At 37.9% G+C, this 26,368-nt stretch overlaps 1 protein-coding gene across 2 annotated transcripts in view; it reads right to left on the bottom strand.

Annotated features, from left to right (window-relative positions):
* Nucleotides 1-26,368, bottom strand: part of TNKS (tankyrase) — a 214,348-nt gene that overhangs the window by 76,924 nt on the left and 111,056 nt on the right. For both annotated transcript variants that reach the window (XM_011281425.4, XM_023252430.2), the window contains exons 4-7: nt 25,692-25,728; nt 24,856-24,931; nt 2,183-2,277; nt 180-246 (exon numbers count right to left, since the gene is read on the bottom strand). In XM_011281425.4, coding sequence (XP_011279727.2) covers nt 180-246; nt 2,183-2,277; nt 24,856-24,931; nt 25,692-25,728 — 275 coding nt within the window. The remainder of the gene's footprint in view (nt 1-179; nt 247-2,182; nt 2,278-24,855; nt 24,932-25,691; nt 25,729-26,368) is intronic.

The raw sequence follows: 26,368 nt of genomic DNA, 5'->3' as shown, positions 1-26,368 counted from the left end.
CAGCTTTTAAAGACAATTTAAAATAGGTTGAATGTTTTAACATTTTTAAGGCAACAGTAGTATTTTTTAAAAACATTTTATTTTCTTAAAACTCTTATTGGCTCCCACAACACATGAAAACTCATGACAAATTAGGGGAAAAAAGCAAACAGTATCCAATGTTTTAAAACATCTTTTACCTTAAGTAGCAGTTCTGTGACCTCATAATGTCCATATGAACACGCATTATGAAGAGGCACAAGTCCGCTAAATGGAAAAAAGGCAATAATGTACTCAAATTTCAAACAAACAACATATAGTCATTTATCTAAGTGCTAAAAGACAAAAACTAATAAATCCAAATATAATTATATTAAAAGCATTTAAAAATATTTAATAAGAGGCTACAAAGCATAGCTAATGTTTAACCTTTTGTATTTATCTTGTGCTTTGTGTACACAATCCTTAAATATGATAAAAACACCAATTAGAAAAGCATTGAGGTAAAAGGAAGGACATGAGCTAATTGACAACTGCATGCTTTAAAGATCAAGTATTTGTAGAAAAATGTTAATGGAGAGTGAGTTGAAACCTTCCTACCATTTTATTTCACTCTGTAGGTAACTGCCAGCATCAGAATGAAACATCCAAACTATTATGACTTACATATCCAACTCTCATTCTGCATGAGTCAAGGACTCCCATTTTTGTGGTGTACTTCTCTGTTTTCAGACAAGCATAAGGGAACAGAGATGTACGAGAGCATGAGGCACTTGTGCCCCTGTACTATGGGGACACCATTCACATAGGGTACATGTCAGGCGAGACAGAAACAGTACCAAGAAGAGGATTTGAAATGATAGATTCCCTCTCTGGTAAGTGTCTCAGGTACTGAGTTGTTTCTTCATTTCTAATGTTTCCTGACAGGGAGAGGGGCAAAGTGAAAGAGACCCTCCTCCCTCCGGGGCTTCTTTTCTTTATGCTGCCAATGACCGGAGTGTAATACGGATCTACATTACCTGGGTACTAAGGTCAATTCTCTTTTATTTTTATTTTTTATTTAAAATTTTTTTTAATGTTTATTTATTTTTGAGAGAGAGAGAGAGAGAGGGAGGGAGAGACAGAGTGTGAGTGGGGGAGGGGCAGAAAGAGAGGGAGACACAGAATCCGAAACAGGCTCCGGGCTCTGAGTTTCCAGCACAGAGCCAGATACGGGGCTCGAACTCACGAACCGTGAGATCATGACCTGAGCCTACGGCGGACGCTTTAACTGACTGAGCCACCCAGGTGCCCCAGGTCAATTCTCTTTTAGATCTGAAGGTGGGATAATGAGAAATGCTGGCCCATCACATAGGAGCAGACCTAATTCCTATGTCTCTGAAGACGAGATAGGAAACCGATACTAAGTTCCCCAAAACACACCTATTCATAAAATAAAGGGCTTCGCTGCTTTCTTAACTGTCCCTCTTCCCTCCATTCCCACCTCAACCTTTGTAAATGTTCTCAGTTCAGATGTCCAAGATTTTATCAGGATAAAAACCAAATCAGAATATTGTAAACGTATGCTTTTGGTTTATTAATAAAAGATGATCCTTACACACCAGATGAACAGGACAGCTACGTTACTGGATTATCAGAATTTTCTATTTGTTTCATCTCCCTTTCTGAAATGCAATTTGAGTTGAAAAATCAATAATTGAGAAAAGCAAAATTTAACTTCAAATAACAGAACTGCAATAAAATTGAACTAATTTAGGAAATTACTATGAGAAAGCATCTTTAATGAGTAGAACATGGAAATGAAGTCAAACTGAAGTTGCAAACATTCTTAAAGTGCTACACAAGCTATAAAGAAATGGATTTAGGACTTTGTTCAGTGAGCAAAAGCTTTAGTGTATCAGAAGCTAAAACAAAGCATGACAGTCCATGGGTGAGACCACTAAAGGAAATAAACTGAGGTGCGCTTGGGTGGCTCATTCAGTTAAGCGTCCGACTTCGGCTCAGGCATGATCTCACGGTTCATGGGTTCAAGTCCCGCGTCCGGCTCTGGGCTGACAACTCAGAGCCTGGAGCCCGCTTTGGATTCTGTGTCTCCCTCTCTCTGCCCCTCTCCCGCTTGCACTCTATCTTTCTCAGGAATAAACATACATGAAGAAAAAAAATGTTTAATAAAAACAAAAAAGGAACAGATGGATACACCTACCCTTTGTCTTTTGCATGAACATCAGCACCATGCTGGAGAAGAAGCTGTACTATCCGCACTCTGTTGTAGCCTGCGGCCAGATGTAGAGGCGTAGACTAGAAAAGAAAAAGAAAACACGTCCTCTCTTCAGGTAAATCGTCCTCGCTCTGTCATTTCATCTGTGCTTACGTAGACTGAAACACAATACATTCTAACATACACAGAAAGCACTGAGTTGAAGTGAGAGAAAGTCACATTGCATAATTGGATGACGGTTCACTCACCTCAGGAGTAAATTCTAACTTCAGTGCTGTTCAGCGGTTTCTCCTACTTGTGGTTTAAGGCCTTCAGTAATCTAGCTCCAGCCTACCTTCTCTACTTTATTTCCTATTTCTTTCCAACAGGAATTGTCCTCAGTGCTCTGAGAGGACATGTTATAACCAAAAACATTCTTCCTTATTCTACTTCAACCTTGCCTACTTTTCAAGTTCAAGCGTTTAAATCTCAATTCTACCATAAGGACTTCCCTAAAGATCTGGCTCTCAAAATTTCTCCTGAACACAAAGGTTGAGAAACCTCTCTAAAGAACAATTTGAAGAAACTTTAGTGGCAACAACAAGGACAATGGACCATATTCATTCCACATGGCTGTTAGCAAGGGGTTAATTTGCTATATCAGAGGCAGTGAAATGTAAGATAATATTTAATTCTTCTATTTTATGTACTATAGATGCAGCATATATGAAAAATCTAGTTTCTTCTCAACCAATTTCTGCCACATTAATCTGAACCAAGTTATTAAAAGAATCTCTGCTCATATTTAAAATGGTAATTAAAATAATCAAACTTCTTACCTCTTTTTAAAAAAGGGAAATAACATTAATTAAAAGGTTCTCTGCAACCATTGCAATTTTCCTATCTTTGCTCATTTCCTTAAAGTTTAAATACTGTAACAGCTTTTCACACAAGGACTAATACACCTTAATGTACTCTCATTTTTTCCTGTCTTCTATTTGGACCTTGATATTTTAATAAGACTTTAAATTTCTTTTCTTCATGTACTGCAAACGTCAAGATACAAAACAATCACTTCAAGGCACGTGGTATATTCTGACAGCCTCTAAGTTTAGGAAATATTTTTGAGTAGTACACAGCTAATAGTGAGGAGATGGGAGTAGGTCAGAAGAGAGTCCTGAAGAGGAAGTCAGGAAGCCTGATTCTATTTCTGGGTCTTATGAAACTGTGAAAGTCATATTACCTATACATCTCAGCCTCTTCATGTATAAAACAGAGAGAAAATCACCCATCCTAGCTACCTCCAAAATGTGCCAAAAGCAACCTTTCTCCCATATATAAACACTTTCAAAATGTAAAATGTCGTACCAAAATAGATGATTAAAATCTCTGTATCATCAAACACCTTGCCCATTCAAGTTTCCTCTTTCGGACACGGGTCAAATGTTACTGCAGATGATACTGACAGGAGATGTCAAGTTATTTTTAAAACTGTTTTTCCCTCTCCTTTAAGATTTTAAAGATGTTGCTTTGCTACCTTCTGGTTTGCATCATTTTGGACTAGGAATTTGCCAACACGCTTATGTTTATTCTTTTATACAGGTGGCTTCTCCTCCAGATGCTTTCATATTTTCTCTTTACCATTTGACTGTGAAGTATACTGGTATACCCTTCTCCTCCTCCTCCCCCTCCTTTTCCCTTCTCCTCCTCCTCCTCCTCCCCCTCCTTCTCCTTTTGTGATGCTCGGGCCTTCCTGGCCTTCTTAGATCTGTGCTGTATAGTTTTCACCAAATTTGGAAAACCTTCAGCTATAATTTTTTCATGTATTTTTTCTGCCCTCTCTTCCGCCATTCTCTTCTTCGGGGACTCCAAAGATACATATCTTAGGTTGCTTTCCAAGCTTGTTTTTAAGCTTTGTTAAACAGGCCCAGAGCAGCTTTTTAAGTCTAAGACTCATTTTTCTCTCCTAGTGAGGTATTTATTACCCTTCTGAGTACCTTATGATATCTGGTGAATTAAGAGGTTTGTCCACTCTGGCTGGTAGCAACAGACACAGTGACAGATGCTATGTGACCTGCCAGAGCTGTTCCCTCTAATCCTCTTTTCCATGGTTCTTCTCTTGCCTCTTGTGGTTTCCTCATACTTATATCAAATCAGTACTCAGCTGAACACTGTAAGCGGACCCTTTGCAGATCTCTGGAGCTCTCCTTTCGCTGGTCTCCAACCTGCTAACTCTTGCCCCATGGTCTCCCTAAACTCCTAATTCCACCTTCTCAACTCAGGGAGACCACGGGGCTCCTCCTGGGTTTCCCCTTTCCTGTTTAAGGACTGGAAACGCTTTCTTGGCAGTAAGCCAGAGCAGTCACACAGCTCAGCTTATTTAATGTTTATCTCTCAGGGATCACTATACGTACTGCATGATGTCCAATTTTTGAAAACCACTGTTTCATAGATTTCATTTGTGTGTGTGTGTGTGTGTGTGTTTATTGTTTCAAGAGGGAAAGTAAAACTAGTCCCTATTACTCCATCTTGGCCCACTTTCAGGACTTAATTGAACTTTATACTGCACTTGGGAAGCTTCCTCTAGAGACAGTGACTGCTCTGGATGACTGGTCAATAAGTCAGTAAGCTCTTTTATAGGACATAGCTGACATTTAATATTATACGAAAAAAGTGACACCTTCATTACTGATGCATTAAAAGATTTCCCTTTTTCATATTAAGAATATTTTACAAAATTTTATTTGTATACAGTTGATTTAATAATAGTTCTTCTGATTCTTGAAAATGAACAAAGTCCCTAAGTAGATGAATACATACACACACACACACACACACACACACACACACACACACACATTAACTGTTTATTTAGAAGAATTAATCAGAAGAAAAAATATTTAGTTTCTGGATTTTTACAAATCAGTGAGACTAAAAATTATTTATAATGCTTTCAAAATGGCTATGTACTTAGTTTCTAAACTGCGGTGATCAGGTAAAGTAGAAGGCTCTGTAGTTGACAAGGCAGGAAGTGACAGGCTTGAAATAAAGCAGTTGTGGAAAAAACAAGAGTTGAGGAATGAGTAATGTCAAGAACTATTAGAAAGCAGAAGTGACAGAGTCTGATAACTGACGGATGCAGGTAGTAAGGGATACAGCAGTTCCAGTTTGGAAATGTCAGTGACAGATGAAAGAAAAGAAGGATGTAGGTCGGGGTGGGGAAGGGAGGAAAGAAGAGGAAGAGGTTTGGGTTTATGAATCTGAGGTGCCTGATACCCTAGTGATCATGGGACCAGCTAGAATTCAGGAGAGGTGAAGGCTGAACACAAATTTAGTTATCACTGGCATTCATTTAAAATATTTTAGCATGTGCAGTGTATCTTGCAGTATGTTAAGTGCTAGGGGTAGCATGGTAAACAAGAAAGGCTCGATACTTTGCCTTGATGAGTCTTCTTCCTCCAAAACATGAGTCCCTAAATGAAATACATATATACTAATTCTTCAGAAGGACAGAAGATGAAGAAACAAAAGCCTAGCTTCTGAGGAATCAACTAGAGAAAGCAAATACTATTTTTTTTTATTTAAATTCAAGTTAGTTAACATATAGTATAGTATCGGTTGCAGGAGTAGAATTTAGTGATTCCTCACTTACATAAAACACCCAGTGCTCATCAAATACCGTTAAATGTGACAAACAGTTCAAGATGTCAGGAGAGGCTAGAGGCTGCATACCTAACCCGCTCTGGAGGCTAGCAGAAGGGACTGGGCTTAGGAAAGATTCTCAGAACTGCTTCCTGAGGGGAGACTGGAGGATAAACAGAAATCCCTGAGGCAAAAGGATGGGGAACTTTATTCCAGGTAGTATGAAGAGCACATATTAACACCCAGAGGACACAGAGGAACTAAAGAAACTTCAGTGGCTAAATTCAGACTATGAGATTGGGGGTGGGGGGACTCTAAGAACAACGGGAACCCCCTCAAGAATGTGAAGCAGAAAATTATGTAAGACTGCAGTTTGGGAAAGATCGCTCTAGCTATTCCACAGAGAATAAACTGGGGGTGGGGGCCAAACTAACAGCGGAAGACCTGAATTGAAGATCGCAGAGGGAGAGAGATAATGAGAGTGTCAGTTAGCAAAATGGTAGCAGTGCCTCAGTAGGGGTAGCTGAGCCAAGGGAGTAGATAACTTTGCAGGGAGAGTAAGTACAGAATAAGCTAGATGAGACTTTCCAAGTAGTCACCATAATGCGGATGCTAATTATGTAAACTGAATCGTATCACTAGAAGGCACATACAAATCTGTAAATGCATGCAATAAATTTGAGGAAAGGGTACAAAGCAAAAAGAAAAAGTACAAATTAAGAACCAAGGATGGTTTAAACAAGCTTACACTACTAAGAGCCCAGAGGTTTTTCTTCTAGAAAGAAGTTCAGTAGGTGTAACGGTTAGCTAGATGGTAAACAATACACACCAAATACTATTTTCTGACACAAAGCAATTAAAATCATATGGCCTAAGACTAAATTTAGTGCATGGTTAACACACAGTGGCCACTTTATACTTTTACAATTGCGAAATGGCCACGTAATGATAAAAGTAATTTTCTAAATGCTAGGATAATTAACAGAGTGCAATTTAGGCTTTGAAAAAATAAAGAAAACCCGTTTGTAAAATATTCACACATGTTCCTTGATTTTGCGGTGGTTGTAAACTAGTAAACACAAGAAGCAAATATCTAAGACATCATCATACAGAGGCCAGCAATCGCCGTTAGTTTGCACACCTTAGATGGATTCTTAAAACTGATTTTTCTGTTGGAATATTTTAAAAGTCAGCCTGAGAAGTGATAAAATATGGGACAACTGCAAATATAAAAACTTTTCTCTGCCATAGAGAACGTTATTACTGATATTTCATATTGTAAAATGTGTATGGAAAAAAGAATCTTTACTGAAAGAAATCTCCTAATTCAAAGTTTCCTTCTTGGAATCAGGCCACAGGAAAAAACCCAAACATATATATCTACCCTTGCCTTTTATGATATAAATTTGTGGCACAAAATAAAGCATGTAAGATAGCTTTAACTTACCCTACACATAAATGCATAAAGTAACGTCAGGTGAAAACCCTGTTAAAAAACTGTGGTGGCAACCTTACTGTAAGTCCAGCAGTACAATATAAGGAAAAAAGTAAAGCCTTTTAAATTTGGGGTTTGCATTCTTGCTTTGCAACTTTACAAGGTATATAGTTTTGGACAAATGTCTTAGTGTCTTGGAGCCTTGGCTTCCAATATCTATAAAATGAGAACTGTAATTCTTACCATATAAAGCTATTTAATGGGTTACAGAAAACTGTATAAAGCACCTAATACAGTGTCCCACAGAAAAAGCCCAATAAACAGTAGTTACAACTTATTATCACCTTATCAAGTATCTTATACGCTTAGAAGTTATCTCTTAGTGGTCATTTGTCAGTCCTCACCTTACTTTACCTGTCAGCACTATTTGACGTAGCCGATCACCTCTCCTCCTTCTTGAAATATTTTTCCCCTTGGTTTCTAGGATACCTAGACACCTTCCTCACTGCTTACTCCTTAGTCTTTTTTTCTGGTTGCTCCTCATTTTCTTGACACTGGAGTACTCTAGGACTACGTTCTTAGATCTCTTTTCTTCATTACCAATATCATTCTTCGGTGACCTCATGCAGTCTTGTGGCTTCAAATAACATTCGTACACTGACAACTCCTCAGTCATATCTCCAGCTCAGTCTCTCTGCTGAACTCCTGACTCTCATAATCTAACTTCCTACTTGATGTCACCACAAGGACATGCTGAAGACATCTCATGCCGAGGCCCACAACTGAGCTCCTAGTACTCCCTCCAAAACCTACTCTGAAGAATTTCCTACTGCTGTTAATACCAACTCTATCCTTTTTCTTACTCAGGTCCAAAACCCTGAGTTCTTCCTGAGTACCAGCCTTCTCTCACACACGATGCTCACCGCATCAGAGTATTTCTGTTGGAACTATCTCCAAAACATCTCCAGAATCTAGTCACTGCTCGGTCACTGGCCTGGTCTAAGTCACCATCCTCTCTCAGCTGGCTGAGTGGCAACAGCCTTCTATTTGGCATTCTGGCTTCCAGAAGAATCTCCTTAGAGTTCATGCAACACAGCAGCAGAGTGATCCTGTTGTAACATACCAGTTAGATAACCAGTCCCCTGTTCAGAATCTTCAGTGGCTCTTCATCTCACCAGACGTAAAAGCTAAGTCTATACAATGATCTGGAAGACCATAGGGAATCTCTCCTATCACTACTCTTCAACTTTCCAACATCAGCTTTTACTCTGCTCTCCCTGGTTCACTCCACATGGCTCAAATACCCTAATTACTAATTAGCTGAAATGAATGGGAATTAGATTATACTAATAAGTGAAATACCTTCTGGAGAAATTAACTAGTAACAAAATATTCTCCCATTTAAATTGAATTTCACGCAACTTCTTAACAAATCAAAACAACAATGAAAAGACAAAATATTCTTGAGGGTTAAATATTAAAATAAAAGAATCTTAGGGATCCATTAGGCAGCTATGAGCTTTCAGGGACCGATGTATTATTACGTGCCTAGAATATAAAAATTTAATTTCTAAATCTTGTTTTTTTTCCATTGAGCAAAGAAATCATGATAACCATGTCTCAAGATTTAAATGCATTATTACAAATGTTCAATGCCAAAGGAATTTTAGCATTTATATTTTAACACAAAACCCATACTGCTCTCTCACAAATGACTTCTGGGTACAGGGGAAAGGGTTCCTTGATCCGACAGTGCTGAGAAAGCTTTTGAAGTTCATCATTATCACACAGAACATCCCAATCTTTGTAACACCGTTCATCTCAAAAGCATAAAATACAAACATTAATTCTTAATTTCTTAAGACTGTTATTCTATTTTTATAAAGCACAAACTTTGGGACATCCTTTGAACGAGATTTTAAAACGAGATTCTAAAATACCAATACTCCAAATAATTCTCTTTTTTCCTCTTGTTTTGTCTTTGTAGAATACTTTTGCAAATAAAATACAAAAAAAGATTGCCGAAGACTGGTCCTAAAACCATTTGCCACAATCTTTTACCGTAACACTTGTCACAAAATAACATACAGTAATTATTTGTCTCCTCTAATCCACCGTGAGCTCGTAAGAACAGAGAATATATCTTAATTTTACGTTTGAAGGCTTAACATAGTCCCTTATATTTAGTAGAGTGTTAACAAAATCAGAGTTATCGTCAACTTTTGATTTACATTACTAAAAGGGAACAGAGGACATGAATGATCCAGCTTGGTGAATGAGACTTTAAATTTATGTGAGAGATTTACACCTACATTTCAACACATGCCTGCGTGATGTTTGATGCGTTCCCTAGGAAAGAACAAAACCACAACTGTGAAGCCATGATGTAAGTTATCAGACAGCTGTCTAACCTCATGATACATAATGTATTTCAGTTTTCATTAAGATGAAGGCCCAGTTTGACCTCTATCAAATCCTCTAGACTTTCCTAGACTAGGGTGACTAGCTCATCCTGCTTTGCCCAAGATTTTTTTGATCCCAGGAAGCCCATTCATCTGAGGCAAACTGCGATGCTTGGTCACCCCACTCCAGCTTAATGCTGAATGAGTTTCTAGGTTCCTGGAGTTGTCCCAAGTCAGAAAATCGTGTGTGTGTGTGTGTGTCTGTATGTGTGTGCCTACGTGCAAGGGCACACAGGCATTCTGAATAAAGCCAGACTTATTCCTCTGCCAAACTAGGAGAAGAATCCTATTAAAAGCTGGCTCAAGAGATAACAAAGGATACTTCTCTTTCCATTTAACAATTTCTTCAAAAGACTCAAGCGTAACCTTTTCTCAGTCCATACAAGCTCCATATACTATTCAAGTTCTTCCTTCAGCCTCTTGCTCTAGAAACAGTTACAAAAATGGCTTCATAAGATAAAAATATTATGATCTTTTCAGCACTTGAACACTCATGTAATCATCACCCAGATTCAACAACCATTAATTATTAAGACTTTGCTACCCTGGCCTCTGCCATCTATCTTTTCCTTTTCCCACTAAAGTATTCTGCAGCAAATTCAAGACATTGTAACAGTTCGCCCACACACACTTCCACAGGTATCTCTAAAAATTATGGGCATTTTCTTTCAAAACCCCCAACTTAGTACATCTAACAGAATAGGGGTATATCCATCTATTACCCATGCCAATATTCACATTTCATCATTGGCTGAAAAAACTTCCTAACACTGGTTCACTGGATGTCAGGATCAGTACTTTTGTTCTTGTGCCATTAAGTCTTCTCTCCTTTTTTTCTCTTTTCACCTTATGGACTTGTTGAAGAGACCTTGTTAGTTGTTGTCTTTCCTGTGTGATCAACTTGCGCCTATCTATATTTTCCTCTTTCACATGAAACTTCTTTTGCAAGAATGTTTCATAGACGATATGTCATACGGTATCATATCAGGCAATATTTCATGTCTGGATATTCTACTTTTTGTGATAAGATTGCTCTGTGTACCATCAGTTTTACAGTTACTACCTCTATGAATCTGTGAATTAGAGGTATCATGGGTTTTTTTGTTTGTTTTTGAGAGAGAGAGAGAGAGAGAGAGAGAGAGAGAGAGAGAGAGGCAGAGAAAGAGAATCTTAAGCAGGCTCCATGCTCAGTACAGAGTCTGATGTGGGGCTTGATCCAAAGACCCTGGCATCATGACCTGAGCCGAAATCAAGAGTCAGAGGCTCAATCAACTGAGCCCTCCAGGCACCCCTTGCCATCTTTTTTTTAAATAAAGTATATATAAACAAACAGAAAATCATTACACTTAAAAATTCCAATACTTGGGGCGCCTGGGTGGCTCAGTCGGTTAAGCGTCCGACTCTGGTTCAAGTCATGATCTCACGGTTTGTGAGTTCGAGCCCCATGTCAGGCTCTGTACTGACAGCTCAGAGCCTGGAGCCTGCTTTGGATTCTGTGTCTCTCTCACTCTCTGCCCCTCCCCTGTTCACATTCTGTCTTTGTCTCTCAAAAAATAAATAATAAAAAAAGTTTTTTAATTCCAATACTTATTTCCACTTTTTTATACAAACAGACTTTCAGATATGGTTTTAAAAATGAGGGGCACCTGGGTGGCTCGGTCGGTTAAGCGTCGGACTTCGGCTCACGTCATGATCTCACAGTCTGTAAGTTCGAGCCCCGCGTCGGGCTCTGTGCTGACAGCTCAGAGCCTGGAGCCTGTTTCAGATTCTGTGTCTCCCTCTCTCTCTGCCACTCCCCTGTTCATGCTCTGTCTCTCTCTGTCTCAAAAATAAATAAACGTTAAAAAAAAAATTAAAAAAAAAATTAAAATGAGATATTACAGGGGCACCTGGGTGGCTCAGCCAGTTAAGTGCCTGACACTTGATTTTAGCTCCGGTCATGATCTCACAGTTGTGAGACAGAGCACCACACCCCATGCCCCCGTTGGCTCTGCGCTGGGCATGGAACCTCCTTAAGATTCTCTCTTCCCCTCTGACTCTGCCCCTCCCTCACTTACACTTCAGCTCTAGAGCTCTCTCTCTCTCTCAAAAAAATGAGGTATTACATAAGTATTTTCTCAGTTTTAACTGGTCTCACTTATCATTTACCTTTACTCACCATTCCCTCCCCAAAAGAATTCTTTTAAATGATAAAAATCATGATTCCCTCTAAAATAATATCAAGTAAAATGTCCTCAATTTCTTCCTCTAGCTCAACAAACCCCTTTCCTGTAAGTAACCATTGCTTAACATGCACAAGTAGCATGTGAGATTTTTTTTCTATGTACATGAACATGTGTTTCTCTGAGTTCCTTTTACTGTTGTTTGGGTCACACAAACAGTCTTCTGAAGTTTGCTTTTTTTCTCTTAAAATATTAGTACATATAAGTCTAATCTTAGTCTTTGCTTAGCATTTCCATTGTGTAGCTGTATCATAATTATTCACCGGTTGTCTGTAAATAGACAGGTTGTTCCATCTCTGCTCTGGGTATCTTAACAAAAAACACCTCATTCAAACGTATCATTTGGTTAACACAGATCAGTATTTCCCTTCTACAAATAAAATACTGTTATCAGCCATTAATATAAATTCCCAGGAAAATATAACAACCACATAATTAGAGCTATTAAATTTCTTTCAGGCAGAGAGACATGATTAATCTGCTTGGTAGGAATACCTAAGAAGTTCTTTGAGACAGGGATACATAAATCAAAATCAAAACAAACTATAAGCTAGAGAATCCATATGGGCACGAGTCCATGGAAATACATATCACTGATGCCTGTCTTTTGAAGGGAGATTTAAAATAGTACCATAGTGAAGATTAGACAATCTCATCCTTGAAGTTTCTCAATTCTTGGCCTATTATAAAGAGAATTTAAAAGAGAAACTATCTGGAGAATAAAAATTGATGAGCCAAAGTAGAAATAAAACTTTTTAAAAAGATATTTTATTCATACTTTTTTCAAAAACTTTGTTTCCTTTAACTTGTCTCTTCTACAGATTACACATTACTAGATCCTTCTACAGTAATGTTTTCTTTTCTAGTCTTTTCCTCTGGTCCTCTGACTCCTGGTGAATGGTTCTCTCAAGCACAGTACCTCGAGCTAAACAAAGCTAACAACATATATAGTCTTATCATAGTGGACTATGTCAGAACTATAACTCTTCTTTCTTTTTTTTTTTTCTTAAGTTTATTTCCTTATTTTGAGAGGAGAGAGAGTGTGTGAGCTGGGGAAGGGCAGAGGGAGAGAGAGAGAGAGAGAGAGAGAGAGAGAGAGAGACAGAATCCCAAACAGGCTATGTGCTGTCAACACAGAGCCTGATGTGGGGCACCAACTTGTGAACCACGAGAACATGACTGGCCAAAATCAAGAATTGGGCACCTAACTGACAGAGCCACCCAGAAGCCCCACGACTATGACTTTTCAAAACAGACATGATACCACTCCTAGAACTGAAGTGTTTTAACATATTAGTGTTTTTAAGTCACAGTCTCTGTAATGGGAGGAGTTGGGTGACAATAGTAATGGTTTCCTCATTGAGTTATTTTCAGGCTAAAATGAAATAGAAGACATGAAAACATTTTGAAAATACAAAGTAGTTTATTGAAAATAATAGCTAAAATCTACTGGGTACTTTCTATGTACCAAGCACTCTTCAAAATGTGTATTTACTAATTTGTATTTACTTTACACAACAATGATCAGAGCTAGAAACTATTATCTCCATACAACAAAAGGGTAAACTGAGGAAGAGGAGGATTAATACAGCAAGTTAACAGCAGAGTTGGAGATCAAAAGCAGACAGTCTTTTTTTTTTTTATTTTTTTTTTAACATTTATTTATTTTTGAGACAGAGAGAGAGACAGCATGAACGGGGGAGGGTCAGAGAGAGGGAGACACAGAATCCGAAACAGGCTCCAGGCTCTGAGCTGTCAGCACAGAGCCCGACGCGGGGCTCGAACCCACGGACCGTGAGATCATGACCTGAGCCGAAGTCGGCCACCCAACCGACTGAGCCACCCAGGCGCCCCAAAAGCAGACAGTCTTGACTTCAGAACTCTCATTCCGCTTTCCTTCTTTTCCTTTGCCTGCTTGCTCAGGTTCTGCATAGCATGTTCAGAAATGGACTAGTGTGGCTGACTGCAGAAGGGTAACTGGGTAGGCAGGGATCACATTGGCAGTTCTGGCTACTTCAGCAGTGATCCAGGGGATACTGTATGTGAAATCCTACCAATAATGAGAGTGTGACCATACCACTGGATGAGCACCCTGGAAATGTAGGACTTCTTAACAACAGAAGTTGTCTAAAACAGTAAGTATCAGAAGACAAGAAAAGAGTAACAGAAAATTGAAACTAGAGAAGACAATTTACCTGCCTCGTTCCTAGGACAGGATTTTTCTGCAGATCCCTAACAGACAATCATTTGGTCTCTCGAACTAAATTCCTGAAGTTGCCTCAACTGCTTTTTCCAGAATAATGTCCTGACTACCTTCCTAGTCACCCTCGGGCTGGTCAATATGCCTCCCTAATGTGTGAAACCTGAAATTCAGCACTAAATCAGATGCTGGCTGATCCAAACCAGTGACAGTGAGCTCTCACTTTTTTAAGAGTGTATTCAAGCAGAGCCAGACGACAATCTGTCAGAGTTCCCATAGTGAAGATGAGAACTGTACTGGGAAGTTGGACTAGCTGTCATTTAAGTTCTTCTCCAAATAAGATTCTATGAATTCTAGATAAGCTACATGAACAGAGGTAAAATATGATTGATATTCTCCAGGCTCAGAGAGGATATTCTTCCAAAGTAACATATGTAGGCATCTTTAGGAAGGAATCGAAGGCATTTGAGAATTTGTAGAATTTATGAAATATCTTCTAAAACAAAGTTTCTGTATTTCAACTGTCTTTTATAATAAAAATTTATTTTTATATTGAAAATATAAAGGACTATCTTTAGTGTGTGTATTGGGAAGAGGAGAGGGGAAAGGAAATGAGCATACAAGAAAGAACAGGAAATCCACAGAGGAATCTTTGTGAGAATAAAGCTCTGAATGCCAACTTAATTCAATTTTAACTTAACGTTCTCATCATGGAAACTCCAAGGGGATTCTTCAACAGCCAGAAATTTGTTTTCCTCTTTTCCAGCCTCAGATTTAGCAGAATTGAAATGTATGCATGAAAATGAGTTTCTAGCTTCCTCTCATAGGGTTTGTATGGGAGGAAGAAAAAGAACAGAATGCTTAGCACTCTCAGAAGGTGCAACATTAATTTTGCATTGTTTAATGAGAAACAGCTGGCAGACTTTATGGAAACCAGGTTTCATGTCTGATACGAACCTGATGTTTTATACCTTAAGCGGAAAAGTTTTCACACAACCCAAACCTCACATGAATCCCTTTTTATAGTGAATATTTACAGTCTTGGGTTTTTAAATCTAAACATCAAAGATTCTAACTAATGTTCAACAGATAGCTGGCTGATTCTTGAGACAGGACACAAGTCACACTGATTGGCATCTAAAGATCATTTGTGAGGGAATCATTCCACGTTAGATCATTAGTCATTTTAACCGTGCAAACTGGGAGAAATTCCTCACAGCTCCTTCAGTGATACAGTCCTTGCTGCTTCTGAGTTTGCATTTGTGAATCTGGTAGCCGAGAGTAGTCAGGAGCAGAGAGCTCTAGTTCTGTTCCCTGCCCATAGCCCCTTCCCCAATTCTAAGAGGTATTGATTGAACCCTCTCTGAAACTAGGAGATGACTTTAATGGGCGTTTTTATGGTATTCAGAGTAGGGTTTTATCATGTTACTATCTTCAGAAAAGGAAAACCAATATATGAAACATTTTATATTTAGAGTTTGTCTATTTTCAAATTTGCTAATTTGGCTACCCAAACAGGCATTTCAAACAATTATGCATGGTATTCATAGTGTTTCCGAAGTTTTACTACTGATGCTATTCTTAGTAGAGAAAGATGTTTTCTTATTAGTCACTGAAAACAGTCTTTTGAAAAAAAGAATCTTATGGGGATTCTTGATACTTCTTAGAAATTTTCTTTTATAATTCCAATTTAATTGAGCAAGCAAATAAATGGGTGACTATGCATGGGGCGGGGGAGGAGGGAAGTAAGATTCCTGAGCAATTATTGTATTTCTTTAAAAAAAAAAAAAAAGTAGTGACACAAAAATAACCAGGTGTTACAGACGGACTGAGTGTTTTGTGTCCACCCCGACCCCAGCAAATTCCTATGTTGAAGCCCTAACCCTAACGTGGCAGTATTTGAAGATAGGGCCTTTAGGAGTAGTGAGATTTGGATAAGGTCACAAAGTGGGGTCCTCACAATGGGGTTGGTGCCCAAGAGCTCAATTCCTCTTTCAGCAAGAAGACAGCCCTCCCCAAGCCAGGAGGGGAGCCCTGCTGAGAACCTGACTATGCTGGCACCCTGACCTTGGGACTTCCCAGCCTCCATCCAGAACTATGAGAAATAAATTTCTGTTGTTTAAGTCACCAGTCTATGGTATGGCAACCTGAGCTAAGATTTCAGGTAAGCAGTACAAAATGAATTAAAAAATTAACACTTTATATTGGTTTTGTATTATGGCCAGACCACAGTTCCTAATAATGCTAATTCAAAGCTACATACAGTCTCAAAGTTCTTAAGTCCATAATTAACTCTTCACTTTTTGCTGCTTCTCATCAGGCCCGAAGTTTCTGAAATCAGACTTCTCTTTGCTCCTAAGCAAGCCTTTTTACCCACTAAGGTTCACCCTTTACTAAAAGGATTTGAGCCCTTTTCTGAATACTCTGTTAACTGAGGTTAACCGAATAGTTTAAGCCAAAGAGATCATATCAAATCATAATCATTATGGGACTATTTTTAAATGTTTTTCTCGTGTACCAATGGATACAGAAAAATATGTTAATAACACTACCCACCATCCCACTCAACTGCAGAACTAGGACATCGGCAATACCACTGACGCTACTTTCTGTGTTTCTTCCAGAACCTATTCCCTTGCCACTCTGCCAGATGGATGTTTTTCAAGTGAATGCTGCAGTTGTAATCTAGTGTACTCTATAAAGTTTGGTTTACTTGTAGAGGCAAAAAGAGCACTTTAAACTTAGACTCTTGCCATTTGAAAAGAATACACTTAAGTGTCACTTCTGTGAAGTGGCTCCTATAATTCAAATTTTAGTAATGAATCATACTCACAGCAAAACGATTTAGTGCTCACTCCTTTTCTATCCCTCGACCAGTAACCAGTCTAATGTTGAAAACTGCAGCAAACATGCTTTTTGGATGCAAGTATAGGAGAAACCAAAGTGAGGAGGAGAGTGATTAAGCAGAGCTCAAACTCCTGTGTTAGCACCTGCTTTTTAACACAGGTCCCTTTCGACTAAAAATTCTCTCCTCACAGAGAGAAACAGAGCACAGTTGGCATGGGTACTAATTACCCTCACCAGTAGAAATGTCATGCTTGACAAAATAGAGACTGTTTTAGTAGAAGCGATTCCCTAATGAAAAATAAAAAAGACATTTTCAAGCCCTTATTGTTACAAAATGAATATACACAGGCATAAAGATTTTATACAATATACTCCATCATAAGTAGGCAAGAAAACTTGCTCTAAGGGATTTCTGCATTACAGCAAGACATGCATTGCTCAGCAAGATGTACTTTAAAGAAGTGATTAGATTAGATATATAATTAAACGTAAAGTGCTTGAAGAGTTCCCTGATGCATTTGACCTTCCTATAATCCCATGTAACATCTGAACTCTGGCGCATAAAAGTTGGATATTAAAAAGTGGTATGACCTTTCATCTACCAGGCTTTGCCAAGAACAGAGGAGGATGATGAAGGCCACTAAAGGCCACCGAGAGCCAGGCATCGGCCCCCAGGTAATGCTAACACTTTCTTAAAGGGGAAAAAGACTCTATGTAAACTTTATTCCAGATTCCAGGAGCGTCCTATCTCATGTGACTCCATACACCTTTACATAATCCAATTCTATATTGCTGGTAATTACTACTAACTCTAATGAGAAATAAATAACAAAATACATTGCAATCTTAAAATGTTAGAGTTGAAAGGTGTCCTTTTTTTTAATGTTTATTCATTTTTGAGACAGAGAGAGACAGAGCATGAATGGGGGAGGGTCAGAGAGAGAGGGAGACACAGAATCGGAAGCAGGCTCCAGGCTCTGAGCTGTCAGCACAGAGCCTGGTGCGGGGCTTGAACCCACGAACCATGAGACCATGACCTGATTTGAAGTCAGATGCTTAACCAACTGACCTACCCAGACACCTCTAGAGTTGAAAGGTATTTTAGAACTCATGTGTCCCAAATCCTTCATTTTATAGGCTAAAAAATGGAGAACTCGGAGGCATGACAAAATTTGCCTCATAGGAATTTTAACTTAAAAGCTAGTAATAATTTTACCTTAAAACTTGGGTCTTCTAGCTTCCAACTCCTGTTTTTTCCCCTGAGACTATGACCACAAAAGATGTACATGAAATTTCTTTCTTGCACTCTGAGGGGGAAAAGAATCATAAACTGCAAGATATAATTCAAAATCATCTTTATAGCTAAAGAAATAAATATATTTGGAGATTTATCTTTAAATCTTCACGGACTCTTCCACACAGCTATGAAACAGCCGTTTTCAGTAATCTACATGAGAAAAGATGCAACCTTCTTGCCCAGCAGATAACAAGCATTGAGTTATTATTTTCGTACAGTAGGGGTATATCGGTTATCTTTTACTAGGTAACAAAACCCCCACAGCTGGTGGCTTACGCAGGTGGCTTTTCTACTCTGTGTGGCACAGGCTGGGGTGCTGAGGTGGCTGATGTCACCTGGAGGCTACTAAACAGGGAGCTCAACTGAGGTTACAAGGCCTGGGACGCCTGGACAATGAGCTGTTTGTTTAGAGGCTTCCCTGAGCTCAAGTGGGTCTCTGGCTGGAGGCCTCCGCACGGCTACCTGGGCTGCCTCATGGCATGGCAGCCGGGTTCAAAGAGGGAGGAGCAATCCAGAAGCAGGGAACTGGCAGGCGGCCAGGCTACCTCAGGGGCTAGTCCCGGAAGAGGCAGAGCAATCCTTCTGCTTCATTTTATGCATCGAAGCAGTCCCGGGTTTAGCTCAAAGTCAGCGTAAGAAGGAACTCGGCCAAAGCATAAATAATGAGAGGCACGGTTTCACTGAGGGGTCTTCAGAGTAATAATCTACCATATAAAGGCTGTTTAAATCCTGGTCAAACCTGATATTTGGTGGAGACTTACAGTGAGGGAGGGAGCTGTTAAACAAGAATACGGAGAAATTCTATACTACAATACGACAAAGGTATACAACCCTAAGCACTCCCATATAAATACAAAAGAAAGTTCTCTGTGCTTCACTGGATGTGCTCTATGCAATTCAAATGAATACTGTGGCATTATATTCAGCCAGATATTAATTTTTCACAAATATAGTCTTAAAATGATTATATAGAGCTCAAAAACACATTTCTGAATTTACAAACTGTTAATATAAACAAATTTATTTATTAAGTGTGAGGTTTTCGGAGGGTGGTGAAGACGGAGCTCCTAAAGAATTAATTCAATCATATGCTTTGTAGATTACCTGGTAACGTACAATATCCAAATGATATCTGGGACTGAGCTTGGATAATAAAGACAATTTCTGTGGTGGAGTGGAGAATGTTGGGATACTCAAAACTATATATATGTCCATTCTAAATATGTCCAAAGTCTTCAAATAATGTTTCAAAGGAGTAGGGATCTAATTTACTGACGTTCTACTAAGTTACTACGATGGCATAACTTCATCCTCTCAACTACCTTGTGGAATGAGTAGGATTATCTCCATTTACACATGAGTACATTGAAAACTACAGAGCCATAGTCACACTTAGAAAGTGCAACAGCAGAGAAGAGAACCCAATCTGTCCAACCTTACAGCCTATTTGCTCTTTCTTTTTTTTAAAATTTTTTTTGATGTTTATTTACTTTTGAGAGAGAGAGAGAGAGAGAGAGAGAGACAGAGAGACAGAGCTCGAGAGGGGAAGGGCCAGAAAGAGAGGGAGACACAGAATCTGAAGCAGGCTCCAGGCTCCGAGCTGTCAGCACACAGCCTGACGTGGGGCTCGAACTCACGGACCGCGAGATCATGACCTGAGCCAAAGTCAGACGCTTAACCGACTGAGCCACCCAGGCGCCCCCCCCCCCTTTTTTTTTTAATGTTTATTTATTTTTCAGAGAGAGAGAGAGACAGAGCTCGAGAGGGGAAGGGCCAGAGAGAGAGAGAGACAGAGCTCGAGAGGGGAAGGGCCAGAGAGAGAGAGGGTAGTTTTGCTCTTTCAACTAAATAATTTTTTTATGGTATCTTCAAGGGATGGCATTAAATTCTACTTTATTTCTGACTGATCACTATTAAAAAATAGTTTTTAAACACTTTACTTTTCTCTGTTTCCAGAATCTTTCTCCTTATTAACTGTTTTATGGAGGCAAACATTTACACAGTAGAAATGTGACATTTAAAGATATCCTTCAGTTAATCTTTCTGAGTTTAAATCATGCTCCTCCAACTGCCTGTTCATCTATATCTGTGGTTTCTTAGAAGAGGATCCATGTCTAAAAACCAATGCTTTAAAATAAAAGTCCCCCCCCCAACAAAACCCACCCACCTTAAAGCTACACTTTATAATTGTACCACAGCAAAAGGAATCATACATTTTTTTAAGAGGATTAACTTCAACGTACTGGATAATGTCTGATTTTTTTTTTTTTTAAGTTTATTTATCTTGAGAGAGAGGGAGAAAAGGCATGAGCAGGGGAGGGGCAGAGAGAGAGGAGAGAAGGAAAATCCAAAGCAGGCTCCACACTGCCAGTGCAGAGCCCGATGTGGGGCTTGAACTCACAAACTGTGAGATCATGACCTGAGATGAAGTCAGATGCTTAAGAGACTGAGTCACCTTGGCGCGCCACAAGGGAGCATGACCTTTTTTTTTTTTTTAATGTTTCATACTGGATGATGTCTTAATCATTCTATAAGTTGTCGAGTTCCTTGTGAACCAATACCGTTAAACACATATTTCTCTCCCATGACACTTGGCACAGTGACCTATAGGCTGTAAGTACTAAGTGCTGGCCTAACGGGTGAAAGGAGCACAAAGAAACCTGAAATACCAGAAATTATATTGAATACTTTATAAAAATAAATTACCAGTCAAATATTAGTTACTTTCATTATTTGGTGACATACAATCATAGCAGCATTAGGCACTATACATGCATGCAAAGATATATATTCCTATTTAGGAATACATACAGTAATGCTCAACTCTATTCCCTTGTTATAAGGAGGAGATGAATGTAGGACATTTATTTTGGAAGGGGACAGGCAGACAAGAAAGGGAAATGATACAAGAAGGACCAAAGAGAACTCTGAAGAGGGCTGAGTATGGGAATAATTTGAGATGTATTCAAATATTTTTTATTCATTGTCTAAAAGTATCCTTATGAGAATTAATACTGAAAAACAAGAGTACCACGGCCACCTTAAAGTTACACGTAAACAATTATTTGGCTAATTGCTAATAAAACACCTCCACAGAAAATACTGTAAAGGGAGATTAAAGAACAGCAAATCTAAGCTTGAAAACATAGGAAAAAAGAATTCTAGAAAGGGAACAGTATCTAGTTGCATTTCACTGTAGTTCAAAATAAGGAATTGTAGAATGTTCTGTCTAGCCATAATGGGTAGGAGATTGAAGAGTAAGTTATATCTATGCCCCTATGTTTCTAAAGTGGCCATCATTTGAACGTGTATGTAAGTGTATAAAAGTGGCATTTTAGAACAAAAAATTACAAAAAAAATTTTGTCTTTGATTTTTGGGGAAAAAAACAACTGGAAATTTCTAGAGTAGCTAAGCTCCACTTTGATTTACATGAAAAATAAAAGCATAAATAACAACATAAATTACTTAAAACCTTATTGGTACTTCACTATTTTCAGAATTCTACAGGTTAGAAAAACAAATGTCTATGGGAAATAAAAACACAAACGACTCGTATATTACCTAATTAGATAATCACCAAGTGACAGTATAGAATTAAGAGGCTTTTGAAAAGTTACATTGTCATTGTATAACCCCATGTACTGCATTAAAGAGGAATGCTGTAGTCTAAAACCCCCGCATATATCCAAGGCAAATTCTCCACCTACCAGTTAACGTATAAGGAACATTTCTTTTCTAAAAACATTATGAAATTGACATTTCCATGGGCTTTTTAAATTTACAAACCAGGAATCATAGTAAAAACAGAGACAGGCAAGGATTCAGTTAAGCATTAATACAGTCATTTAGAAACCCGCTAAAAATAAGTTTGATTCAGTATTGTGCTCTAACATGCAAATTCAAGAAATAAAACTTTATATACCTAACTTACTATACATGTAAAGTACCTTTATCCTTTTATTGTTAATATACAATCTAATTTCCTAATTGTAGATAAACACAGGCAAATGGCCTGAAAGAATACTAAATACCTAAGACAGACTTGTAATTTCACAGCTAGATTTCCTTACACATTTTCTTGACACCAATAACAAGAAAACAAAAGATACTGTCATAACTAAAGGACCTTATCCCAATCTCCATCAGCACCCAGAATATTTGCCACTTTATGGCTTTACCGTAGCTGGCACATTTAATAAGAACTATTCTGTGCCATAAATAAGGGTAATATGTAAATATGAATATAATTAAATTTTAATTATGAAATTTTATTTACATTTTGCATACTGATGAACAATTGTGACTGATTTTTTATGTTATATGCATAGCACGAAAACCTAATAAATGCTTACATCTAATTTTCTTTTTCTATCTAATTTGAGCAAACTAATAATCTAAAAAAGTATAGGAGCCCATTTTGGAGAATTATTACATTATTTATATGGTATGAATCCTACAGCAAAATCACAATGTATGAAACACGTTCTTAACAATGTTCTATACATTAAAATATAGCTTTCCTTCATGATATAATAAATCAAAAATAAATTAGTAAAATAATACTAGTAATAACATATAATAATGGAAAATATAAAATCTTCTAGTCACACACTTCTGAGTTCATTTTCTAAATGGAAAAGAGCACAGGTGATTTTTCAGTCAGAGGATAAAATTATGTTTATTAGGGAGCAGAGTCATATCCTAAGATTCTGGCTACCTGCAAGGTACCAGGCTTGGTCCAGGGCAAAATACAAAGAGCTAATGGATGAATAGAGGAAAAAACTCTGTGGTAAATGCCATCCATAGAATAATACAGAAAGGGAGCCCCAGGAATTTGGGTAAGAAATACACTGGTTCCAGCTAAAGGAATGAGGGAAGTGTATTCTCCTTTGGGGAGAAGGGAAAAATAAAGGAGTTTATATAGTTAGGCAGGGAGTGAGGCAGGGAGAAGAGGTAATTTGTTAATTATCAGTGTTCGTGCTCCTTAATTATTATGACTTATTGAGCTACAAATGGGGCTGGTAAGGTATAAGGCTGACGATGGGAGAATGAGGCTGGAATAGAAATCGGCTCCTGCTAGAGCCATCTCACATAAAGTCTGTAATATTAAAACGACTATGGAAACTGAAGCAGGCTGGGCTCTAGACGAGCTCTACCTAAAGACAGAGCTACACTCACCGTAGTTCAGAAGGCCCTCTTCTGCACACTGATAAAAGTCACTTTATTTACTGAGAGGATCCAAACAAAATCTGGAGCTCCAAGTAACTCAAGAATGTTAAAATCCCCAAAGCAACTTCAAAATTGAAGGGAAAAAATGAGCAGTTATCATTTAAAACCGTCTCCCAAAAGTCATTACAAATACTGAGTAAATCTCTGCTAGTTTATAGCTTGATATATGTATAATAATTTAACCTTCCATTAAAGTAGAAGTCTGTCCCCAGATTATCCAGAGAAACTGAATGCTCAATAGGCCACATGAAATAATATACAAACCACCTATAATAACAAATAACATATATTCTGTGGAGAGGATTCGGTTCCTTGCCACTATTATATGGGTTTCATTGGAATGGAAAAATGTGTAGAGGCACTATAAAGACACTATATATATCTAAGGGGTGTACCGTCCATCCTGATATTTCCCATAGCACATTTTCACTATAAAATAATTTCAAAGAAACGAATTCTTTAAATATTAGACACAAATGATGTTCCTCAATATTCACAGTGTAACTTCAAAAATATTTTACATTTTTAAAATACAAAAGTTATCCTTAATCATTAAAATATGAGCTGTCATTTTAACCAAGGCTTTACAATACAGAGTGTTTTATTTTTCAATATCTATTAGGCAAATCCCTGCAAAACTTTGCAGTCAATTACCAAAGGCTGTGAAGGGATACATTTCGGCCCATACTCGGCAAGAATGCAGAGCATGTAACGAAGACTCAGCTGTACATTTATACATACCTTACATTTGTAGCAATTGTAAATTAATGCAGAATATTTCTCTCGTCTTTAGTCTATTTTCTTTCAACAGACCATGATAAAAACTTAGCCAATAATAAAAAAAAAAACAAGCAAAAAAGCAGTGCTGTTACATATCTAAAAACTGTTAGCATTTTCTCAGCTTTAAATGGAAAAAGTGTTGGTATCTAGCAAGCAAATCTTCCGCTGCCAAATAGGAGATCAAAAATGCAAATATCCAAACAAAGACAGGTAAAAATAGGACATAAACAAATATTTCCAATTTCCAAGATCATACATAAAAAATAATATATGTTGCTATAATTTTAATCACCGACAAAGCTGCAGTTCTATTTAACAAACAACTTTCAGTGTCTGACATTTAAGAGGAAAGGCTTTAAAACCCATGCTTCACCAGTTCTATGAATATGTCACAACTGCCAATAACAGATACAGCAGCATTTCATTTTATGGTGAAAAGATGCCAGTAAAAATAGTTGTATGTACATATGTACATATATGTGTGTATACACATATATGCCGACTTCAAAAATTTTCAGTATAAAGCCAGAAGAAATTGTTGAAGGGGGATATTAAAGAACTTACCTTTCGCCCATCACTTGCATGGCAATTCACATTTAGAGGAGTCAGTAAAGCCATTAGTTTTTCTTCATTACCACTCCTGTAAAAAGGTAGTAAGTCAATTCCTATGATATTATAGAGCTTCTTATGAATATTTATGGATATTTTTCAGAAGAGTGGAAAATAATATAGGCTTGCTTTGATTTCCTGTATATGGTTCTCAATGACTCTCTTTTGGGAGACTGAATTAAATCAACACATTCCTAATTAATTCCTGTGAATCATCATACAGCGGTACATCTTGGATAGTACATCTTTCTACATTTTTAATGGTTTTATTTATCTGCATCAAGTCACCTTCTTAATTACAAACAAACTTTATTTTGATAAGTGCTCTAAAACACTGGGCTTAAAAATACATACAAAATGATGAACAAAGCTAACTAATTAAATTATAAATGACCAAGAACAAAAGAAAATGGATGAGAATTTTAACATTTACTTTATACTCCCCAGACAAGCTTTGCTAGAAAAATTTTCTGAGAAAAATGAAGAGATAGGTTTTTAAATACTCCACGAAGATCATCCGAAAAGCTGGGCAACTAAGGTCTGCAGGTACCCTGAGAAATGTTCCAAATAAAATTAACCTTGTAATCTTTGCCATGTTCCACAACTCTATCATTTAATAAACATCATGTAAAACAAAGTATATAGAGATTGAGTATAGGGTCTCAGCCGCATTATCACGTAAAATCCAAGCGAGACAATAACATGTTATAATTTTTATAGTCCTCCACCTGCCCTCCCCCTTTTCTCCCTTACATGCATTATACTCACTTAAAATGAATGGAATCACTTACCTAGCAGCTTCTAGGAGTTCGTCTTTCTTGTATTCACCTAGATGATTGCAAAATATCATGCTGTTAGCATTTGGCAGAAGACAGATTAAGAAATGCAGTAGGCAGCAAATAGAGAATTAAATAGAGAAGAACAGAAAAAGAGAGTCCACACCCCGCTGGGTGATGGAGCCGTGACGTTAGCCAGCTTGTGAAGGCAGCATCACCAGTGCCTTGGAGACGGGCAGCAAATTGACGCAGCTTCTTGTCCAATCCTCAGATGAAATAGCTTTCTTCAGACAACCAATGAATGCTAAATCTCGTGTCCAGAAACACATTCCCTCTGATAACAGCATGCCAGCTGAAGACAATGTCCCCTCCCCCCTTTCCTATTCAGGCTGTCACAGTATACTTGTGAAGCATAATACATTCTGAGACAAAAGCAAAATAATGTGGCTCTTTAAAGGTACAAATTACTAGCCTTCAAAAAAAAACCCTCAGTTTTATTTGTAATGACATGGAAAGTTTTTTTTTTTTTAATTAATTACCGTTGCTGAGCATTATAGCAGTAGAAAAAAACACATCAGCATCATGAAGCTTTTGCCTCAATAGGGTAGGTCTGTAGACTAGAAATACGTGAACTCCGTACCAAATGCTACGAACCTCTTGGAGGCAGTGCTCCAAAAACCCAAACAGTGAAT

This window comes from Felis catus, chromosome B1 (genome assembly GCF_018350175.1).
Source record: "Felis catus isolate Fca126 chromosome B1, F.catus_Fca126_mat1.0, whole genome shotgun sequence".
NCBI classification, from domain to species: domain Eukaryota; kingdom Metazoa; phylum Chordata; class Mammalia; order Carnivora; family Felidae; genus Felis; species Felis catus.
Note: the sequence above shows the minus strand (reverse complement) of the source record. Positions and strands in the feature narration are given on the sequence as shown.